The sequence below is a fragment of the Corvus moneduloides genome, chromosome 28, assembly GCF_009650955.1.
Source record: "Corvus moneduloides isolate bCorMon1 chromosome 28, bCorMon1.pri, whole genome shotgun sequence".
Classification (NCBI taxonomy): Eukaryota; Metazoa; Chordata; class Aves; order Passeriformes; family Corvidae; genus Corvus; species Corvus moneduloides.
In genome coordinates this window covers 4,275,361-4,296,945 of record NC_045503.1, presented here as the reverse complement: position 1 = coordinate 4,296,945, position 21,585 = coordinate 4,275,361, and the positions used below count along the sequence as shown (strand labels likewise).

The 21,585-nt window shown below is 51.8% G+C and overlaps 1 protein-coding gene across 2 annotated transcripts; it reads right to left on the bottom strand.

Annotated features, from left to right (window-relative positions):
- Positions 1-336: 336 nt before the first annotated feature.
- Positions 337-15,031, bottom strand: COMP (cartilage oligomeric matrix protein). Of its 2 annotated transcripts, XM_032092445.1 has the most exons (20): positions 14,571-15,031; positions 13,034-13,114; positions 12,608-12,693; positions 9,856-9,907; positions 8,797-8,969; positions 7,638-7,775; positions 6,648-6,725; positions 5,913-6,080; positions 5,221-5,325; positions 4,994-5,101; positions 4,572-4,731; positions 3,777-3,895; positions 3,411-3,463; positions 2,889-3,082; positions 2,346-2,524; positions 2,128-2,176; positions 1,715-1,911; positions 1,436-1,608; positions 1,061-1,200; positions 337-910 (listed from the first exon to the last, which is right to left on the bottom strand). In XM_032092445.1, exons 1-20 carry the CDS (start codon positions 14,719-14,721, stop codon positions 864-866), a joined length of 2,451 nt encoding a protein of 816 aa, XP_031948336.1. In that variant the 5' UTR covers positions 14,722-15,031; the 3' UTR covers positions 337-863. The 2 variants fall into 2 exon arrangements, with proteins under 2 accessions (XP_031948336.1, XP_031948337.1); XM_032092446.1 differs by lacking the exon at positions 13,034-13,114 and having other exon boundaries at positions 339-910; positions 14,571-15,024.
- Positions 15,032-21,585: the final 6,554 nt, after the last annotated feature.

Below are 21,585 nucleotides of genomic sequence, written 5' to 3'. Positions count from 1 at the left end.
TGGTGGCAGCTCTGCTTCACTTCAGCTTTGGGGCTCCCTGGGGTGGGGATTCTGGGGGAGTTGGTGGATTTTGAAAGAAAAAATGAGAATTTCAGAGCCCAGAGCTGCCTGGTGAGAGGGTTTTACACGTGGCCTTGAACAGGCGGAGCTCTCACCCAGGAGATGGGTGGGAGAGGGAGGTTCTTGAGGAAAAGGTGCCTCCTTGCATTGGCACTTCCAAGGAAATTCCCAATGCAGCCCAGGGCTCTCTCAGCCCCACCGAGCTCAGCCCTGGAGGGTTCCTCCCTTCCACATCTGCAAGGGAAAAGCTTCAGAAGAGGGGAAAGGACGCACACGTGACCAAGGAGAAATCTAGAATTTATTATCCAACATTCCAAGTGTTTATTATCCAACATTCCAGAACAAAGATACTCTCCTTAAAGTGCTTTTTTTATTTATTAAAATGAGCAACTTGTACCGAGGCTGCTCCGCGCGTCCTTCTCAGACTCGTGCTGGGTTTGCTTTGCAGCAGGTCTCGAAAAGGAAAACAACATTCACACTCAGGAGCCTTGGAGTAGGGGAAAGATTCCTGGGAATCATCCACGCCAAACTTCCTCCAACCATCCCAGCTGCTGCAGGGAGCTTCCAGCACGGCCGCGAGCTGGGGCTTGCAGCAGCTCGGGCTTCTGGTCACACTCCCTGTCTCCACCTCTGCCCTTCCCAGAGGATTTGTGGAGCGTTTTAAGGGATTTGCTGTTGGGGAAGAGGAGCTGGAGGCTGTGAGGGCGCAGTGGGAGGTGCTGACAGTTCTTGGGGCAGGATTCCAGAGCAGCAGCGAGCACGGTTTGGGAAGCAGGTTGGGCTGGAGGGACACTCCACGGGGATTAGTCCTGCTGGACCCGGAACGTCTCGTAGTCCTCTGGGATGGTGTCTGAGGATCGAAGCAAAGAGATCAGGAGCAGGAACAGCAGGGAAAATGGACTCAGCTCCTGTTTGCTGCCCCATTCCCGTGGCTGTGCAGGTGTCCAAGTGAACAACTGGAAAATGGGAAAGAACTCCATGTTTGCTTTGCCAAGCTCACCGTTGCAGCGGTAACGGAGGTTGGACCAGATGATGTTCTCCTGGGAGAAGCAGAAGACCCCGAGGCGTCCCCCTCTCATGGTGGTGTCCAGGACAACTCCGGTGTCTGCCACGACCTCAGAGCCTTCGTAGAACCGAGCCCTGGAGGGGAACAGGGCAGGGACTGAGCAGGAGCTCCCCAGGCCTCCTGGATGCTCCATCCCCGGGAGAGTCCAAGGCCAGGTTGGAGCAGCCTGGGATAGTGGAATCCCTGCCCATGGCAAGGTTGGAACTGGACGAGTTCCCTTCCAAACCCATTCTGGGATTCCCTGAGGGCTATTTTCCCAGTGGGAATTGTCCTGCCTGGAGCTGAGGGCAGGGGAGGGCAGAGCCTCACCTGATGTAGCCGACCTGGGGCCGGTGCTGCAGGAACCAGCGGTAGGAGGTCTTGTCCTTCCAGCCGGAATTCCGGGGGTCTTTCCAGAGCAGCTTCACCTGGTCCGTGGTGTCTCCCGTGTGCCACAGGGAATTCCGGAGGTACTCCCCAGGGCCGGTTTTGGATTTCACTGCCTGGGACAGAGCAGAGCCTGGTCAGTGTGTGCAGAAAGGATTCACTACAGCTGCTTCTGCCAAGGCAAAAATCCACCAAGGAATTCCTGCTCCGGAGTTCCTTTACCTTCAGCTGAATTCCAGGCTCTGCCACTGCCCGGAAGGGGTTTGCCTGCCAGTAGGTCTGCTCCATCTGCTTCCACATGACCACGTAGAAGCTGGAGCTGTCCTGGTACCCGAATATGAACCCGGCGTAGTCGTCGTCCGTGGCCGTGTTGACGTGGAAGGTGCCCTCGAAGTCCACCCCGTTAAAGGCTGTGTACCCTGTCAGGGGCAGGAGAACAGAGACTCTGCATTCCAGGACTAAACAGACCCAGGACTGCATCTATTTATAGGATCTCTTCCAGCTGGGGAGATGGATTTTGCCAAGGGGAATCTGGACTCTGAGACTACAGGGAACAGTGGATGGATCATTAAGCAGTGGCCAATCAAAGCTGCGCCAAGTGATGATTTTCCAGTGGGAAAAGGTAAATTCCTCACCTACTGCCAGGCCAGGATCGCTGTTCATGGTCTGGACAATCTCCATGCCCTGGAAGGAGGAATTGTGACTCGTTACTGCAGTTCCAGACACACCAAATTCCCTCTTGTGCTGCTCCGGGGCTGCGACTCTGGGATTTGGGCACTGCAGAACCACGGAGGCTGCGGAGTCTTTTAGGAAAAACCATCCAGGATTGTTCCCAGCTGGAGCTCTCCCCTACCTGGTTGAGGACAATCCAGTTGGGGTCGATCTGAGCGTCCCCCTCGGGGTCCAGCACCACGGTCTGGAAGGCCCTGAAGTCGGTGAGCGTCACCTCGGCGTTCTCGGGGCAGACGTCGATCCTGTCGATCACCATGTCCCTGTCGAAGTCGTCCTCACACAGGTTCCCCACGCCGTCCCCTGGGCACGAGGAGGAGGAGGAGAAGGAACGAGCCTGGAGCAGCTGCTCCTGCCCTTTGCTCTGGGTTTGCTCAGCCTCGGGCAGCACCAGGAGCTGCTCAGAACTGGGACACCCCGAGGAGCTGCAGAGAAACCCCTCAAACCACAGACACGTCTGGAAGAGAGAACCTGACCCCAAACACGATCCCAAACATGATCCCAAACATGATCCCAAACATGATCCTGATGCTGGGGTTGAGGAGATCTGCAAGTGCCACAGGCCTGGCTCGAGTCAGTCCCGAGGAAACCCAAATCCCTGTAGATTCCAGAGCTCGCAGCGACCCCAGGAACCCCCAAGGAGCCCCCACACGGATCCATCCCTCACCATCGGAGTCCTCCTGGCCGGGGTTGGGGACCAGCCTGCAGTTGTCGGGGCCGGGGGGCCTCAGATCCGGGATCCCGTCGTCGTCGTCGTCGTCGTCACACTCGTCCCCCAGCCCGTCGTTGTCCGTGTCCAGCTGGGAGCTGTTGGGCACTGTGGGGCAGTTATCCCGGGAATCCTGGTGCCCGTCCCCGTCGCTGCAGAGACAGGGCCAGGGACACGTTACCCACGGCCACCAGCACAGAAAACCTTCCCAGGGGCTGGGATCCTCGGCAGGAGCAGCGGCCTTCAAGGTATTTGTCACACCAAGAAAAGGTCAGGAATATTCCTGCTGGAATGTGTGGACAGCTCTGGGAATGGTCCTTACTTCCAGTGGTCACTTTTTTTGAAGACAATTCCACCTCTAAACCTTCCTTTTTTAATGGGATAAGGCCAGGCCAGGTTGTCACAGCCCCTTTTTTCCCCTTCATCCCCAGGATTTCATACAAATAAATGGAATTTTGAATTTTTACAGCAAGGTCTCACCTGTCCTGGTTGGTGTCACAGACATCTCCCACCAGATCGTGGTCGGTGTCTTTCTAGAAAGATAAAGGAAGAATAACTTAAATTTTCCAGAGATCAAGAGCAGGAATAGGGAACAGAGCTGCCAACAGCAGGAGAGTTTCTGTGGGATTTTTTGGGGGGATTCTGAGGAATTCCAGCACTGGGACAGGGCAGGAAGGGAGAGCCCAGGGTGCCAAACTTCCTCCCTGGCTGCCGTTTGCTCCCGAGGGAATTTCCTTCTGTGCCACAGGAGGGTGGCAGCTGGAATTGTCACCTGGGCAGGGAACACAGGCACTGTTGGGGTGACAGGAATGACCCTGTAGGACTGAAACTGGGAGGGTTCTGTACCTGGTCGGGGTTGCTGAGGGTGGGGCAGCTGTCACAGGCGTCCCCCACGCCGTCCCCGTCCCTGTCCCTCTGGTCAGGGTTGGGCACTCTCCTGCAGTTGTCCATGGGGTTTTTGATCCCTGGAAAACAGGGCAGAGTGGGTCCACAAAAACCCAGAATTCACAGATAAAGCAGCAATTTCAGGATTTGGGGATGGTGTTTGTTGAGCTCCCCCTGAGCAGGGGTGGAACCAGCCCTGGGCTGTCCCACACGGGGTGTCACCAGGAGCAGCACAGGGAACATGAGGTTCCCAAGAAAGCTGTGGCTGCCCCGGCCCTGGAAGTGTCCCAGGCCAGGCTGGAGCAGCTTGGCAGGACCCATCCGTACCCAAACAGCCCTGGATGCGCTGGGAATTCTCTGTCAGTAACTCCCCGTGGCTGGGGCCAGCAGCAGTGGGGATTCCTGGCTGCTGGGAGCAGCTTTTGTGCAAATCGTGACCAGCTCAGTTTCCAAAGCCAGCCAGGTTTGTGTCCACCCCAGGGGACAGCCCTGACACCCCCAGCCTCAAGCCAGGAGCTGCTGGCAGCTTGGACATTCCCAAATGTCTCCCTTGAAATGCAGCACCAGGCAGCCAGGATGAGGCTGGGTGTGATTGTGGGCAATAAAAGGGATAATAAATGAAAGGTTGTGAGCACCACCCTGTGACAGAGCTGAGCTCCAGGACACGGGGACTGCCCAGTCTGTCACCCCAGGAACTGAGCTGTGCCTGATCCCAGCAGGAATCAGTCTGGAACGTGTCTGGATCTCGGCTCTCACCGTCCCCATCCATGTCATCATCACACTCGTCGCCCTTCCCATCGCCATCGATGTCCTTCTGGTCGTTGTTCTTCACCTGCCGGCAGTTGTCACACGCGTCCCCAAAGTTGTCCTTGTCGGCGTTGCGCTGGTCCGTGTTCCTCGTGTACACGCAGTTGTCCTGCAGAGGGACAGGGACACGGGCTGGGGACACCAGCACCTCCTCAGGGCGTCCCCAGCCAGGCCTCACTGAGGACAGGCTCCCCAGTTCCCAGCCCTTGTGAGCCCAGATGTTTCTCTGCCTGGTTTTAGATCCTCAGAGCATCCAGACCAAGGCCTCTAAATTCCCACTGGAGCCTCTGAATTCCCACTGGAGCCTCTGAATTCTCACTGGGACCTCTGAATTCCCACTGCTGCTTTGGGAAGGGCAGCACAACTCGAACCTCAGCGTTCGGGATCCCGTCTCCGTCGGCATCGTCGTCGCAGGCGTCTCCGATCCCGTCCCTGTCCGCATCCTCCTGGCCGGAGTTGGGGACGGTCATGCAGTTATCCTGCGAGGAGAGACACGGGAATGTCACCCAGGCCGAGTTCTGGAGGTCTCAGCAGCACCCGATCCTGTCCTGGATTGAAGTTCCCGATTTCCTGAGGAACGGGAGCCGGCTGCTCTCACCTTGCGGCATTTCCTGTCGGAGCAGCGCTGCTTCTCGTCGGGGATTCCGTCGATGTCCGTGTCCTTCCCGCACACGTAACCGTTCCCTGCCCACCCCACGAGGCACTGGAAGGCAGCAGAGACACAAAATCAGCTCCCCGATGGCCACAGCCCCCCGAAATCCAAGGTTTTACAAGAGGACCGGCACAAAACGCTGCAAATCCGGGGCTGTGAAAGCCCACAGGGAAATAAACGCCTGGGAGAAACATTCCTGGAATTTGGACAGCTCAGATCCAACTCTCTGCTCGGCGCTGAGGCTGTGAAGAGGCGGCAGCAGGAGTCGGATCTGAGGTTGCTGGATGGATTCTCCCTGCTCAGCTCCAGGGAATTCCGTGCCCGGCAGCGCTTCAGGAAAAACCAAAACCTCAAAGAAGCGGGAGCGGATCGGAGGTGCCGGAGCAGCCCAGGGAGGAGCGGGGGCCGCGGCTCAGGTGCCAGGGACGAGCAGGGCTGGTTTGGGAAGGGCGATCTCCAGGAGAGGGCAGTGGCAGACCCGGGGAGAGGAGCGCGGGATGCGGGAACGCGGAGCGAGCACAGCCCAGGCGCGGGGCTGGGACCGGAGCCCAGCTGCAGCAGGGTGGGACCAGACCCCAATCTCCATAGGGTGGGACCACCCCCCGGTGCCAGGGCTGGCTGTGGGCAGCCCCCCGCACCTGGCAGGACAGGGAGCCGTCCCTCTCCACGATGCACTCGGCTTTCTCGTGGCACGGGCTGATCTCGCCGTTGGGGCAGCGCCGTGTCCCCGGCGCCGTCTGGCTCCTGCAGCCGCTCAGCTGATCCCCCACAAAGCCCGGCTTACAGGCCCCGCACTTGTAGGATCCCTGCAGGGATAAACGGGGAGGAACTCGAACGCAAATCCCGGCAAATCTCTGCTGCAGCCCTTCCTCGGCAGCTGGGTTTGCCACGGGGAATGGGGAGCCTGGGAAAAGAGATCCACGAGGATCTCCAGGAATGTCAGGGAATCCTGGAATGGTTTGGGATGGAAGGGATAGTAAAGCTCATCTGGTGCCACTCCTGCCATGGGCAGGGACAGCTTCCAGTGTCCCAGGGTGCTCCAGCCTGGCCGTGGACACTTCCATGGATCCAGGGGCAGCCACAGCTGCTCTGGGAATTCCAGCCCAGCCCCTCCCCACCCTCCCAGGGAGGAATTCCTTCCCGATATCCCACCCAAATTCCCCTTTTCCAATGTAAAACCATTCCCTGTGTCCTGTCCCTCCAGCCCTTGTCCCCAGTCCCTCTCCAGCTCTCCTGGAGCCCCTTTAGGCCCTGCAAGGGGTTCTGAGCTCTCCCTGGAGCTTCTCCTCTCCAGCTGAGCACCCCCAGCTCTCCCAGCCTGGCTCCAGAGGGGCTCTGGCCCTTGGATCCTCTCCATATCCCTGAGGATTTACCCGGGTGTTGATGCAGATGGAGTTTGGGACACAGTTCCTGGCAGCTCCGGTCTCACACTCATTGATGTCGGTGCACACCTGCCCAGGGAGAACAGGACACGCCTTCACCTTCACCCCAAACCCCAGAACCTGGGCAGGGCCAGGGGCACGAGCAGAGCCCTGGCACACCTCACTAGGCCAGGACAGGTACGTTTCCCTGCTGACAAGCTTGAGGCAGATGCCAGCAGGACTCCAGACCCCCTTTCCAGAGCCAGCAGAGATTCCAGGCTGGGAACAGAGCTGAGCTCTGAGCTGAGCTGCTGGAATATCCTCCCTATGGAAGGGGGTCCATGGACTTGGAAGCTCAATGGGTGCATCCCATGACCAAATACCTGGAGCCTCGAGTGCTCCTTTGTGGGACAGTTATCCCTAAAAACCCCTATCAGCCCAGGCTGTTGGGATTTTGGCTTTCACCTGTCTGGAGCTGTCAGGGAAGCTGGGAGGGAGTGGCAGCAGCTGTGTGAACTCTTCTGTATCCTAGCAGGAAGGGTTCCCATCCCCATCCCCATCCCCATCCCCATTCCCATCCCTGGGATGGCTCCACAGCCACAGAGGTTGTTGGGATGCTCTGTCCAGCCCCAGTTTGGCACAGGGGAGGTGGCTCTGGGGCTGAGGTGTCCTGAGCACTCTCCTCTCTCCCTGCATTCCCACCAATATATGGAATCATGGAATCCCAGAATGGTTTGGGTTGGGAAGAACCTTTAATCATCCCATTCCCACCCCCAGGGACACCTTCCACTATCCCAGGGTGCTCCAAGCTGGCCTTGGACACTTCCAGGGATGGGAATTCCATCCCAGCCTCTCCCCACTCTCACAGGCAGGAATCCCTTCCACCTTTAGGAATCATCACCTCCCGTTTCCCTCCCGTTTCTTCGAAGACCTTTGAGTCCCAGCTGCAGATGGGAGAGAATTCCCAGTTTCTGAGGGACACGGAACATTCCAGGCCCTTACCTGTTTGTTGGCCCTGGCATAGGCCATTCCCACCCCTTCCAGCAGCTGCCCGGTGAAGCCGGGCGGGCAGGGGTCGCAGCGGAAGCCGGGGTTGGTGTTAATGCACTGGACTTTCGGGAAGCAGGGGTTGGCATTGCACTGAAACAAGAGAGAGGGTGCCCAGGGCTGTGCCAGGGGGCAGCTCCAGGGCTGGGGCACGTCCAGCTCACGGATTTTTAGTTTTAAGGAAGGTAAAATCGCCCAGAAGTTCCTCGAGAGCTTCCCCAGCTCGGGTGTCACAAAGCCACTTGCAGATCTAATTCTCCTCAGGTGACACCAGAGCCCGGGCAGGGAGCTGCTCTTGCTTCACATTTTCCTTCCTGGAATCCTCAGAGTCCAGGGAACTGGACAATTCCTCACCCTGGCCTTGAAACACATCAAGAGTTACTTGTTTACCACTCTCTTTCCAAATTTGCTGTGAATGCTTTGCTGTTTGCAACACTTCATTATTTTCCCTGGATTTTTATGCTTTGTGCTGGCTGATGCATCACAGGAATACAGTGGATCCCATATTTTGGACTGACAATCCCAAAATCTCTCATGGAGCCTTCATCAGGTTTTTAAATTGAAATGCAATTGAGGCTTTGCAAGAGTGGGATAATCAAGTTTAGGAATATGGTTTGGGAAGCACAGAACTCAGGAGCCCTACAAAAAACCAGTGGATGAGCAGAGCTTTGCACACACACAGAGCTTAAAATCGGTGGAAAGCCACATTTCCTAAAAAAACCCCACAGTGTCTGCTCAGCAAGGTTTGATTTAGGGCCGAGACAAAGCCCTGTGGTTAAGGTTTGCTGTTTCAAGGATTATTTGGGAAGTGTTTGATCCTGTTCCACACCTAATAAATCTTATCTCCAACAACTCATCAGCACAGGAGGCCGCTCTGCTCTTCCAAACTCCCTTCCCTGTGTGCCACAAACCTAAGGATTTATTCTGTTGGGAGAAATCCCAGCTGGACTGGCCCTAAACCCTCCCTGGGGAGAGCGCGAGGAAGGCCAGGCACAGAATTCCAGCTCCCGCAGGGATTCCAGGACTTTCCCGGACAACCACAGGGCAAACCCTGGAACATTCCAAGGAAATGGGGCCAGTGCTGTGGATTCCAGGCTGCCCCCGGGTGTTTTACCTCGTTGATGTCGGTGCAGTGGGTGCCGTTCCCGGAATACCCGGGGGGACAGGGCCCGCAGCGGAAGCCGGCGCCGGTCTCGGTGCAGGGAACTCCGGGGAAGCAGGGATTGGGGAGGCACCGGTTGAACTGGGTCATGGTGACGACAGGACCTGTCACCTCTGGCCGCATCCCTGCAGGATGAGAGGGGTGGTGAGGGCAGAGCTGGCACTGCCAGCACCTCCCTGGGGTGGGCACAGCTGGGGCATCCCTGCCTGGTCTCTGCCAGGGGTGGAAATGGAGGGAAATCCCTGTTTGGGAATGGAGGGAAATCCCTATTCTGGAAGTGGAGGGAAGTCCCAGGATTATGGTTTAGGTTGGAAGGGACCTTTAGGATCATCAGCTGACAGATTTCTGAGGCAGAGCAGGCAACAAATAAATAAGAAATCCCAGGAGTCATTGATGGTTTGGGCTGAAGGGACCTTCTCATCTGCCACAGCTCATGGCAGAGGGGGAGAAGCAAAGGCTGGGGGTGAAGGGATGGAAAAGAGCCCTGGAGAGAAGGATTTAGGGGATGAGGGGCTCAGAGCCCAGAACCTCCCCAGTCCTGGGCTGATCCCACAGGGTTGGATGGGAAATTGGGAAGGAATTCCTCCCTGGTGAGGGTGGGGAGGGGCTGGGATGGAATTCCCAGAGCAGCTGTAGCTGCCCCTGGATCCCTGGAAGTGTCCCAGGCCAGGCTGGAGCGCCCTGGGATAGTGGGAGGTGCCCCTGCCCATGGCAGGAGTGGCACCGGATGATCCTTAAGGTCCCTCCAACCCAAACCATTCCAGGATTCTGGAAGGAAAGAGAAGCTTTTGGAAGCTCCCCCAGCTCCAGCTGCCCTCGAGCCATGGGAGCAGCCCAGGGCACCAATCCCTGTGTGCAGGGGGCCACAAAAAAATTCCCAAATACTGGGAATAACCGGGGCTAACTGTGATCCAGGCTGTTCCCTTTGGGGACAGGGGCACCGCTGGCATTTCCCTCCTTGCTGGCACCCAGAGGGGGCAGCTGAGCAGAGGACTCAGCCCCGGCACTCACCGCAGGCATCGCACTCCATGACCGTGTTCTTCAGGAATGTTATCTCCTTGATCTGGAAGGAAACAACAGCCACGCTGAGCCAGGGGCGGGATTTGGATCCAAGGATTCCCAGCGCCAGCAAAGCATCGTGGCTGGGCCTGCTCAGCTCGCACCCAGCAGCTCCTGCCACCAAAATTTGGGGATTCTCTGGGAGATGGGGTGGTTCATCCCTTGGGATTCATTCCCTGGATGAATTCCACTGTTGCCACAGGATGATGTTGGTCTCTCACAGAGGAGAAAACACTTGAGCACATAGAAACGAGGAAAAAAAATCTGTTTTCTGCTCCTGGGGATGCTGATCCAGCAATGCTGGAGAGGGAAGGCAAGAGGAGATTCCCTTGGGAATAACCCTGGGCACTGCTGGTGCCATTTTTGTGGATATTTAGAATCTGTTCCTGAAATTCCCTCCTGATTTCCTCTGGGCTCCCCTTGGAAATATTCCCACATGGAGCTGGGATGGAGATCAGGGAAAGGTTCTTCCCCCAGAGGGTGCTGGGCACTGAACAGGGAATTGTCACATTCCAAAGGCTGCCAGAGCTCCGGGAATATTTGGACAACGCTCCCAGGGATGCACAGGGTGGGATTGTTGGGGTGTCTTTGGAATTCTGGAATATGCAGAGATAGATCTATCCCAGATCCCAGATCTCCCACTGGAAATGGGAGACAGAGAGCAGAGGATTCAGGGATATCCAAGGATTCTCCAGCCTTTAGCTCTGGAGACTCAACCTGACCTTTAATCGCTTTTATTGCACCCTCACTGCCAACAGCCCAAGATGCTGACTTAAGGGAAAGTCACTTTTTGGGAAATCTTTGCCCAGATGAAGGAATTTCCACCTCGTTTTCCCACTTGGGAATGCGAGTTTGGCTCCTGAGGAAAGGATTTGGGACAGCTGAGAAAAACGTGGATAAAAAAGAAAATAAAAGAAAAGGAAAAGAAAATGAAAAGAAGAGAAAAGAAATAAGATTAAATAAAACAAAATAAATAAAATGAAATAAAAAAATAAAATAAATAAAAACGAAATAAAATAAATAATAATGAAATGAAATGAAGTGAAATGAAATGAAATGAAATGAAATAAAATAAAATAAAATAAAATAAAATAAAGTGTGGCAAGAGAGGGAAAGAACAAACAGGAAAATCTGCCTGGGAGCTGGAAGGGAGCACTGGAATCGCTGCTGGAGGCTGCCAGGAGCCCTGGCTGCCCCGATTCCCAGCAAACACTGGGTTTTTATGCAGGGCCTGGGATGTGAGAGGAGCTCCGATGTTTTTGCAGGATTCTAGCTCCCTGCCCCTGGAATCCCTCAGCTCCCACCAGGAATTGCAGCAGAATGGAACCTTTCTGTCCCTTTCCCAGAGCTGAAGGCAAACCGTCGGATAAAATCCTGGGTGAAACGGGGGAAGAGCACCCAAGAAGTTCCAAATTCCCTAAAAAACTGCTGGAGCCAGGAGGGCTTTTAGGATTGAAACAACAGTAGGAAAGAGGGGATGCAGAGTGTCACATATGGTGGCCAGTCTGGTCACAGCAGGATTTTGGAAACAATCTCTGCCCAGGGATACTGTGGCTGCAGCCAGGGATTGCTGGTGGGAATGCTGGAAATGGAGGTTATTCCTCCTAAAGCTGAGGGAGAGAAAAGGGACTCGAGTGACACCAAACATCCAGACACGAATTTCGGGTTGCATTTGGTGGTTTGGAGATGCTGAGAGGAGCCTGAAATCTGGAGGAGGATGGATGTTATTTACCTGAGAGCTCCATAAATGTTCCCAGGGACCACAACAAAGGGCTGGGAGGGCTCCTCCGTCTCCCACACTTGGCCTCTCCCCAGATCTCCTGAGCCCACAAAGGCAAGGAAAAAGTGACTTTGTTTTCCCAGTTCAACCCATCCCAGTGTGTCCCTGTTAAAGGTTCACTCCACGTTTCAGCTCCAAGCAGGAGAATTTGGGAATTCAAAGGAACTTCCAGTGATTCCAACTCAAATTTCCAGCTTGAGTTGCTCAAGTTGAGTTTTTTCCCAACTTGAAGGGTTTTTTCACCTTGTTTTTCCCAACGTGAAGGTTTTTTCAACTGGATTTTTTTCCCAACTTTGGAAGTTTTTTTTTCACCTTGAAGTTTTTCCTCAACTTGAGGCTTTCCCCAACTTTATCTCCCAATTATAGATATGATGTGAAACCACCTCTGGATTCTGTTTTGAAGCAATAATCTGCTGCTCCCTGCACACAGGAAGCAGCTCCCCAATTCCAGAGCGAGCAGAGAATTCCCAGACCCCAGGAAATCAGGAATTAGGCTCAGGAAGCAGCTCCCCAATTCCAGAGCGAGCAGAGAACTCCCAGACCTCAGGAAATCAGGAATTAGGCCCAGGAAGCAGCTCCCCAATTCCAGAGCGAGCAGAGAATTCCTAGACCTCAGGAAATCAGGAATTAGGCTCAGGAAGCAGCTCCCCAATTCCAGAGCGAGCAGAGAATTCCCAGACCTCAGGAAATCAGGAATTAGGCTCAGGAAGCAGCTCCCCAATTCCAGAGCGAGCAGAGAATTCCCAGACCTCAGGAAATCAGGAATTAGGCTCAGGAAGCAGCTCCCCAATTCCAGAGCGAGCAGAGAATTCCCAGACCTCAGGAAATCAGGAATTAGGCTCAGGAAGCAGCTCCCCAATTCCAGAGCGAGCAGAGAATTCCCAGACCTCAGGAAATCAGGAATTAGGCCCCCTCCTCACCCACCTGCTGCTTCAACAAATCCCGAACTTCCAGCAGCACACGATTGGTTTCCCTCATCTCCTGCAGCATTTCTGGCCCAACTTCTCCTCCTAAAAAAAGCCAAAATGGTTGGGAAAATCCCAGAGGATCCCAGGTTTATCATCCAACGGATTGAATAACTTCATATTCAGGATTCAGCCTCCACCCCAGGGAGTTTTTTGCTGGAATTTGGGCATGGAGTGGGATCAGCAGTGCTGGAAGGGAGAGAACAGCTCCGCGCTGGCACAGTGGGAGCTGCTCCTTTGGCACAACCCCTGAACTTCACACTTGGGAAGGGATTTGGTGCCAAAAGCAGCAAATCCCGGATTCCGGGCTGGGAAAAGCTCTGCTCCCGGAGGCTGAGCCTCTCCCAAGTGTGGAAAAGGGGCCCAGCAGCTGCTGCCTCCTCACCTGTTCCCAAGGCATTCCCTGGATTCCTGCTGAAGGCGGGCTCTTTGCGGGTGGCGGCACTTTGGAGTGGCCGGCTGGGATCTTTGGGATACAAAGGACACGCGTGTGCTCATCCAGGGAAAAGCTGGAATGCTGGAGGGTCGGGATGGGCTCCCGAGCTCAGCCGGGGAAGGGGATCCTGGTTATTCCCTCCCGTCTGGATTTGGGGCTCCTTTTGGGATGGGGTAAAAATCTGGGCTCTGCCCAAGGGAGGGAGGGATGGAGCTCGTGGTTTTCTGGGGTTTTAGGGGGTTTTTAGGGGAATTTGATTGTGAAAAGATAATTGGACACGGAGTTCAATTCCCATGAAATCCCAGTGTCCAATTCCTCGTTGGGCAGGAGGATGTACGACCTCATTTCTCTGGGTTTTTTCCCTAATTTCTCTATTTTTCCTATAATTTCTCTATTTCTTCTATAATTACTCCATATTTTTCTATAATGTCTCTATTTTTCCTAGAATTTCTCTGATTTTTTCCATAACTTCTCCATTTATTCCTCTAATTCCTCTATTTCTTCTATAATTTCTTCTTTCCATAATTTCTTTTTCCCATAATATTTTTCCCCTGTAATTTCTCAAATTTTTTTTCCCTATAATTTCTCTATATTTCCTATAATTTCTCTCTTTTTCCCTTGATTTACCAGTCCTTTAACAGAAATCACACCTCACCTACAGCAAAAAGAGAACCAGGAATAAATCCTACAAAAAACTCTGTGTGTCCAGGGGAAAAAAATCAGCTGGAATCTGGGCTCTGCATCCCTGAGCAGGGAGAATTTTCCAGTGCCAAAGGGGCACTGATTGAACACAAATTCCTCATTTCCATGTGACAAACGAGCCCAGAAACCTCGTGGATCTTCCCAAAAGGGTTTGGTGAATATTTGTAACCTCTCCAGTAAAATTTTGGATTTTGGACTAATTTGGATCCCACAGATCCTCCTGGAGCTGAGAATTCCCCAAAAACAGCGTTTGGAGAAGTGGAATTTGTCCATTCCTAGAGGTCAGGGCTTCCCTGAGCTCCATGTGCAGAAAATCCAGGGATTCTGTGCTGGGACACTCTGTGGGATGGGGGTTCTTTTAAACTTAACTCAGATGTAAAATGCAGATTAATGCAAAGTGTCTCTGGCAGCTCTTTACAAAACCCAACAATAAATATTTTCCTTAAAAAAAAAAAAAAGGAGGGAAACGGGGGAAAAATCCCATGGAGCATTTACACAGTTTTCCTACAAAAGCCCCAAATCCCTCAACATTTTCAGGCTCCACTGAAACATCCTCCCTCTTTATCCCCTTCCACCCCCCAGCATTTTCCGAGCAGCCTAAAAATCCCCCCCCAAAAAATCAGAATGAAATCAGAACTTAAATCAGAATGAAACAAGAATGAAATCAGAATGAAATCGGAACGAAAATCAGAATAAAATCAGAATTAAATCCGAGTTAAATCAGAATGAAATCAGAATTAAACCCGAGTTAAATCAGAATGAAATCAGAATTCAAACCCCTTACCTATTCTTCTCTGCTGACACAAGGAGAGGGGACAGGAGAGGAGGAAAAACGCAACCAGAGCTGGAATCATCTCGGAATTTCGGGGCAGGGTGGGTGCAGCAGCTGCTCCTGCAGGGAGATCTGAACCTGCAGCTTTGCCTCTGCTCCCCATTCGTGGTTTGCTATTTATGAAGCCACATTCCTTCCCCTGGAGTTCTCCCTCGGATGCTGGGACGAGGGGTGGACGTCATTCCTGGCTGCTCCTCCACGGAGAACGTTGCAAAAGTAAACAATATGAGAAACTCATCAGCAGAGGAGCTGAAATTTCTTTTTTTTGCCCTTTTTTTTTTTTCTTGGTACTAAAATAGGTCAGAAAATTCCAGAATTCAAGGGATTCTTTTTTTTGGGGGGGGGGGGAGGTTTGTTTCTTCCTCACAGACACGGGGCAGACGATGATTCACAGGCGGATTTTCCTTCTGAAACTGTTCACAGAGGCTCTGAGACATCTGGAGTGCACCAGAATTCCAGAAAAAAGCTCTTTAAGCTCCCCACAGGCAAATTTCACCACTCAGAATTGGGGGAGAATCATTGGATCATGATTCTATTCCCAAATTCTGTTCCAGAAGGATTGGGCACATCCTTGGAGGGGCATTTTTATTCCTGAAGGAAGGATGAAGTGTAAAACTGAGGGAAAAGAAGGGGGAATTTGCAGATTTTTGTCTCCATCCAGCATTTCCCATCAGGAAACATGGAGCAGATTGAGAAATCAACCCGGGAGCAGCCGAGGAAAAGCTGGAAAACCTTCCAAGAATCTTCCAATTCCAAGAAGAATTCCAGGTGGAAGTGTTACCTGTCAGGAAAGGCCTGGAGACAAACCCCTGCTGCCACATTCCCAGAGTTTGGCCTGGAAATCCAGCACGAAACACCCCCAGAGAGGCTCAGGGAAGCCCCAGAAAACAGGAGCTCAGTCTTTAAAATGTGGGAGCTGCAGGAATTTGGGATATTTACAGAAAGATGGGATTTTTTTCCTGCTATAACCTCAGACCTCCCGTGCTCAGGAAGAGCTCCAGGTCCCTGTGGTGACGGGGCCTGGTCCTGTGGGCGCTGCTGGGCCCACACAGGCCCCAAAATAAATGGAATATTCCCGGTTTGGAGTCCCAGGGATGCCGGAACATCACGGATTTTACACTTTCTTGCAGCAAATTCACACTGGAAATAAAATAATTTGCACTTAGTGACATTTGGGTGGCTCTGCTGGCCTGGCACAAGTGGCCTCTGCTGGCACTCAGCCCACAGCCTGAAGGATTTGATCCATGTGGGATCAAAACGATGGAATTTCCCAGTTTTTGGCATTTCTGGACAAATTAACCCCATGTCATTCTCATTATTATTACTGAAGATAAGAGATACCATTTTTTCTCCCTGATGTCCTGAGAAATCTGATTTATAATTTGGATTTTCCAGCAACAAATGAGGAGTGAGGGATTGAAAAATTCCCTGTCCCACATCCCTCAGGGATCAAATCTTTCACCCGGAGCTGTGATCATTGGGGTTCATCCAGCTGGGGAGGGCAGGAGCAGCCAAAACAATCCGGAATTTTCACATTCCCACTCCAAGGAAATCCAGCAGTGCCTGTTATGGCAGTGCAGAGGTTGAAGGAAAAGCACATTACTTCACCAGAGGCCTGATAGGACATTAATAAAAAAGGGTTTTGCCAACTATTCATTACAAAAAAGGGGTTTTTTTTTAAACTGTGGAGAAGTCATAAAAGAGCAGAAAGACAAGATGTAACTCCCATGGAATGAAGAGTGGTCAGGGGTCACTCGTGAGGTCACCTTGGGAACAACTGACCAAAAATCTGCTTTGTGTGGGGAGCAGTGAGAAGCCAAAGCCCTCATTCTGCAGGAAAAGGAGCTGTGGGATCATGGAATCAGGGATTATGGGATCATGGCATGGTTTGGGTCTGAAGGGCCTTAAAATTCAACCCCCTTCCACCACCCCAGGTTGCTCCAAGCCCCCTCCAACCATGAACTGTTCCCAAAATAAATCTGAGCAGAAGTGATGTTTTCTTCCACCTATAGATATAAAATTTAATTTTGATATATTTTTATATTTTTTTAAATTTTACTTTTATTTCTTTATCAAATAAATCCTCATTTAAAAAACCCCAACCCAACACAAACCCTTGAAAGTCGAGTCTCCAACTAATTCTGTGTTGCTAAATTTTCAGTGGCCCAAATCCCACCGGTTTTGGAGAGGAGAAACAACCAGTTTGGAGAGCACTGGAACTGGTTTGTGACCCCCAGCCAGCAAGGGAGGGTTTTTTAATTTAATAAGAGCTTTTGAAGCCTATCAAGAGTCACCTGCTGCCTCTGGACAGAGCTGAGCACTTCCAAAATGCCATTTTCTAATCCTATAAACTGGTGATCCCGTTATATATAAAAATAATCCTATTTTCTATTCGTTAACAGCCAAATTAACTCACCAAAACCACATTATTGACAAGTCAGATAATTTCCTCTAGGTTTTTTGCTGCAGGCTGAAAGAAACCCCAATAATTGCCAATAAAAGGAATTAAGTCTCCTGCATATCAAGGCAATTTTTCCACATCCTTTTAGAAACCCAAAGGAATTTTTCTTCAGGCTGCAGCAGATTTTTGGGATCAACTCTGGCCACTGAGAGCAGCAAAGTCCAACGGAGCTGGTTCCTCCTAGCTTGAATTGAGCAATTGGTGGCTCCATGGGCTGAGGTCATTCCTACCTTTATTTTCCTTGGATTCATCTGATTCCTTTCTAAACTCAGCCGTGAATTCCCTGTAAATCACCCTCCAACCCGAGCTCAGCACAGGAGCAGAGCAGAAAATGTTTGCTTGTTCCTGTTGAAAAATCCCAAATTCAGAAGGAGCTACTGGGGAAACATCTCCCAGCTTGGAGCAGGATTATTTTTTGAAGCTTTACTGATTAAAATAAAAAGATCCAAATATGGAGTAGAAAATGTTTATTTGGTTTTTTGGAGTCTGGGCACTGCCAGGTTCGTTACACCTTTTTTTTCCTGCCTGGAGTTGACATCACAAATGAGAAGAGCTCACAAACAAACAACAAAAAGCAAAGCTCCCGCAGCCTGAAAGTCGAAATATTTTCCATTTCTCTGTTTTGAAGTGGCCTCTGCCAAGTGAAGGACAAAAGTCAGGAGAAGGAAAAAGTTATTTTTCAGCCTTGGAAGGTCAGGTTCTAAAAATAAGTGGAAAACATCTCCGGCCTGGAGATGGAGTGAGAAGGGTTTCACAGGGGTTCTGATGCATTTATGGTGTAAAAAAAGCAAATTATGGAGGAAATATATGGAAAGATTTCAAAAAACTTCTCATTTACCTCACAATTTGGGCTCAGTTGCTCCTTCCAAAGGTTTCTCTTCCCTGGTTTTAAATAATTCCAGTCAGGGGGATCCATGCAGCATCCAAGGCAAAATTCCCACTATTTAAAGGGATACAACTTAAGCCCATTCCTTCTGTTCTTATTCCCCATGGATTCAAGGAGCCGATTTTTCTGAACTCACATTATAGATGGAAAACGTGCATTGCAATTCCAAGCTTTCACAGGATCCTGGAATCCCAAAAAATCCCAATAAATCCTAATAAATCCTAACAAAAATGACACTTGGAAGCCCAACCTTACTTGAGGGAACTGTCCTTGTCCCAAGGTGCCAGTCCCTGTGTCCCTGTGCTGGTGGCCCAGCCTTGCCATGGCTCAAATTCCATAAATAGGGAAGAAAACAGCTGGAGAAAGAAACAACAAAAGTTAAAAAATTAGGGATGAAGTCAAAACATTAAGGATGAAGTTAAAAAATTAAGGATAAAGTGCACAATGGAGCTGCCTCCCGGTTTAATTCACTTTGCCACTGATTAAATGAAAGACAAAGCATTACAATTCTTTCTAAAAGGTCTTTAATGCCTGAGGAATTCAGATTTAGAGACACAAACCAGACTGCAGCAGGCTGGGACTCCTCAATCCTGTGACAAAGCACAGTCTTTAATGGATTATTCCATGGATGGGCTGCTCTTCCCATGGATTAATGGATTTATTTATAATATTTGCATCACTCCGGGTGTTTATCTGAAATAACGAGCCCAAAGCACGGTGGCTACTGGTTTCCATTATAAATTAATGCCTAAATGTTGTTACCTCAGCACTGCCAGCAGCTCCAAGTGGATCCTTTTGGAATCCTGTTTATTGGGATTGTGTTTTAGCAACGCCTGAAGTCAGGATTTGTACATGATCAAGCTGGAAAATTCTGGTTTCGCAGACTTTTAAAAGCAGGATTTTTGTTTTCTCTGGGAGCACAGGGCAGAAAGGTGGGACAAGACCGAGGATCCTGCCTCCAGCTGCAGTGTCCAGTTGTTTCCATGGAGTATTTTGGGAATTTGCAGATGTCAGACTGGAGCACTCAAAGTAAGGAAAAGCTGCTGGGAAATTCGGGTTTCTCTGCGGGGCTTCGGATGGATCTGCTCCTGCTGAAGTGGGTCAGGCTGGTTCCACTTCAGATCACAGAATTCCAGGATGGTTTGGGTTGGAAGGACCTTAAAGCACATCCAGTTCCACCCCGGGACACTTCCCACTATCCCAGGGTGCTCCAGCCTGGCCTTGGGCACTTCCAGAGTTGGGGCAGCCACAGCTTCTCCAGGAATTCCATCCCAGCCCCTCCCCACCCTCACAGGGAGGAATTCCTTCCCAGTATCCCATTAAACCCTGCCCTCTATTAATGTAAAGCCCATTTGTTGCAGGGCAATAATTATTTGATATCTTCTCCTCTTGGTAAAGTCCAGTTTCCCTCCCTGATGCTCCTCGGAATTCCGGCCTTGTCCCGTGTCCTTCCCAACGTGGGCAGGCCGTGTCCCTTCCAGGGAAACCAGCTGCCCACGCCATGTGTGCTATCACTTATTTTTGGGATGAATGTGCACATCCTCTGCTTGGTTTTTTTTAGTGTCTTTCCCTGCCAGAGGTTGTGAGTGAAGATTCCCCTGCTCCAGGAAGAGATGGATCCGTGATTCCAGAGCTGGCGGAGCTGTGGCCCTTCCAGGCTCCGCTGAAGCTGCTGAGCCTTGGAGTGACTCCGTTCCAGGCCTGGAGAGAGGGATCTTCCTTCCTCACGATGGGAATGGGACAAGGAAAAGCCAGTCCTGGCCTGGTTGCCTCGGTGGGAGTCTCCTGAGAGCGAGCAAGGAACAGGCACGGGGTGGGATGAGATGGGATTTAGGGCCCTTCCAGCCCAATCCAGTCTGGGATTCTGTGGGATAAAGAGTGAGTGCACAGGGAGAACTGGGGTGATCCTGAACTTCCAGAGCTCAGGGAGCAGCGGGAGGAATGCAGAGGCTCATGGAGACCCTCCAGGTGGGCTGGGTTATTTGGTCTCCTGCAGCACATCCAGGGAATCGGCTTGGGAACAGCAGGAGGTGACACCAGTGACAAAGCCCCATCACAGGTCCAAGGTTTATCCAGAACCAGGGATCCAGGATCACCCTGGACATGATCCTGCATTAAAACACAATCCAGGAGTTCTGCTGGATCCAGAATCTCCTCTGTGGCCCCGGGCAGGCCCCAGCACTGTTGGACATTCCCAGTCCCACAGCGGTGATCCCAACCCATTCCCAAATGCCTGAGCCTGTGTGTCAGCAGGATCCTGTCCCAGGAGAACCGAGACACCTGGAATTCATCTGGACTTGACCAACCCGAGGGCAGGAGGCCAAGGAAGGTCCCACAAACTCCCTTTGGGACCAGGCAGGGACAAAGGGTGACTAATCCCAGGGGTGCTTTGGGATCGGGAAGAGCTGTCTCCCATCCTTCCCCGCCTCTCCTGTAACGAGCCTTGCAGATGGGGGTGGGAATGCTGCCAGAGCCACCCTGCTCCAAGCAATTCCCCGGCACATGGCGCAATCCCACACCCAGGAGGGTCGTTAAAACCCTACAGGAAACGTCCCGCATTTTTTCCTTTGCTATTCATGCCATTTTCTAGCAGGGACAATAAAGATTTAGAGCTCTGGATTAAGCTCATTTGTAACAATGAGCTCCTCTTCCTCCAGGAGCCAGCGGGAGCTCAGACGCACTGAGGAAACCGGGAATAATTAACTGGAATTGTACGGGAAAATCGGGGAAGGCTGAGGGATGTTTTGTCTGAGAGAGATGCAAAATGATCAGAGGGTGAAGCTTGCTGGGAATTGTTGTTGGGACTTTAATGCTCACAGTATTCAGGTTTTCCCAGTAAAAGTCCTTTGGCTGTGATCACCCGGGTTTTTTTGGGATTTTCTCCTGAAAAACACCTCCCAGAGTCATAATGACAATAACACAGATTTACTGCTCCGTGTTCCCAAAACTCCTCCGGATGGCAGAGCTTAAAAAACCAAAGCTCTTCGAAGCAGCCTGGCTTTTCCTCTTCCCCTAAACGATGCATCCCATTGATCTCTGTGGTCAAAGCTCCCAATTTTGGAATGCAGGGGTCTCCAGGCAGGCAGTAAACAGGAACTGGCTCCTCGCAGGCAGGACTGGAAGTGCTCAGGGCTCTGAGATCACGGTGGAGGTGGGCAGACAGCACGTCCACGCTTTAATAGCTTTGGGACCTCTCTTAGGGAGCACTGAGCTGGCTTTGAACACATCCCAAGAATTATTAACTCCAAAGGAACATCTGGCACCGACCCCTGGACAGGCAGAACCCTGGAGCTGAGGGATCCTGGGAATCTCCTCACTCTGGAGCTGCCTGAACACGGTGGGCTCAGAAGCTGCACAAAAATGCACGTTTTGGGTAGGAAAAACGGCATTTCTGCACTCCCAAGGACCTCCCAGATGAGGATTTGGTGTCCTCAGGTTGCTGCCTCCTGGCACAGCTGGCACAGCCCTGGGGACACCCAAAACAGAGCTTCCATCACTCCTTTCCGCTGGGAGGATCCCAAGAACCTGACAATATTCACCCCTAATGACAGGGACAGGGAGCGCAGCCAAAGCCAGGCAAAAAGGGAAATATTCAGCTCAGGGCTCCAGAGGAAACCTTG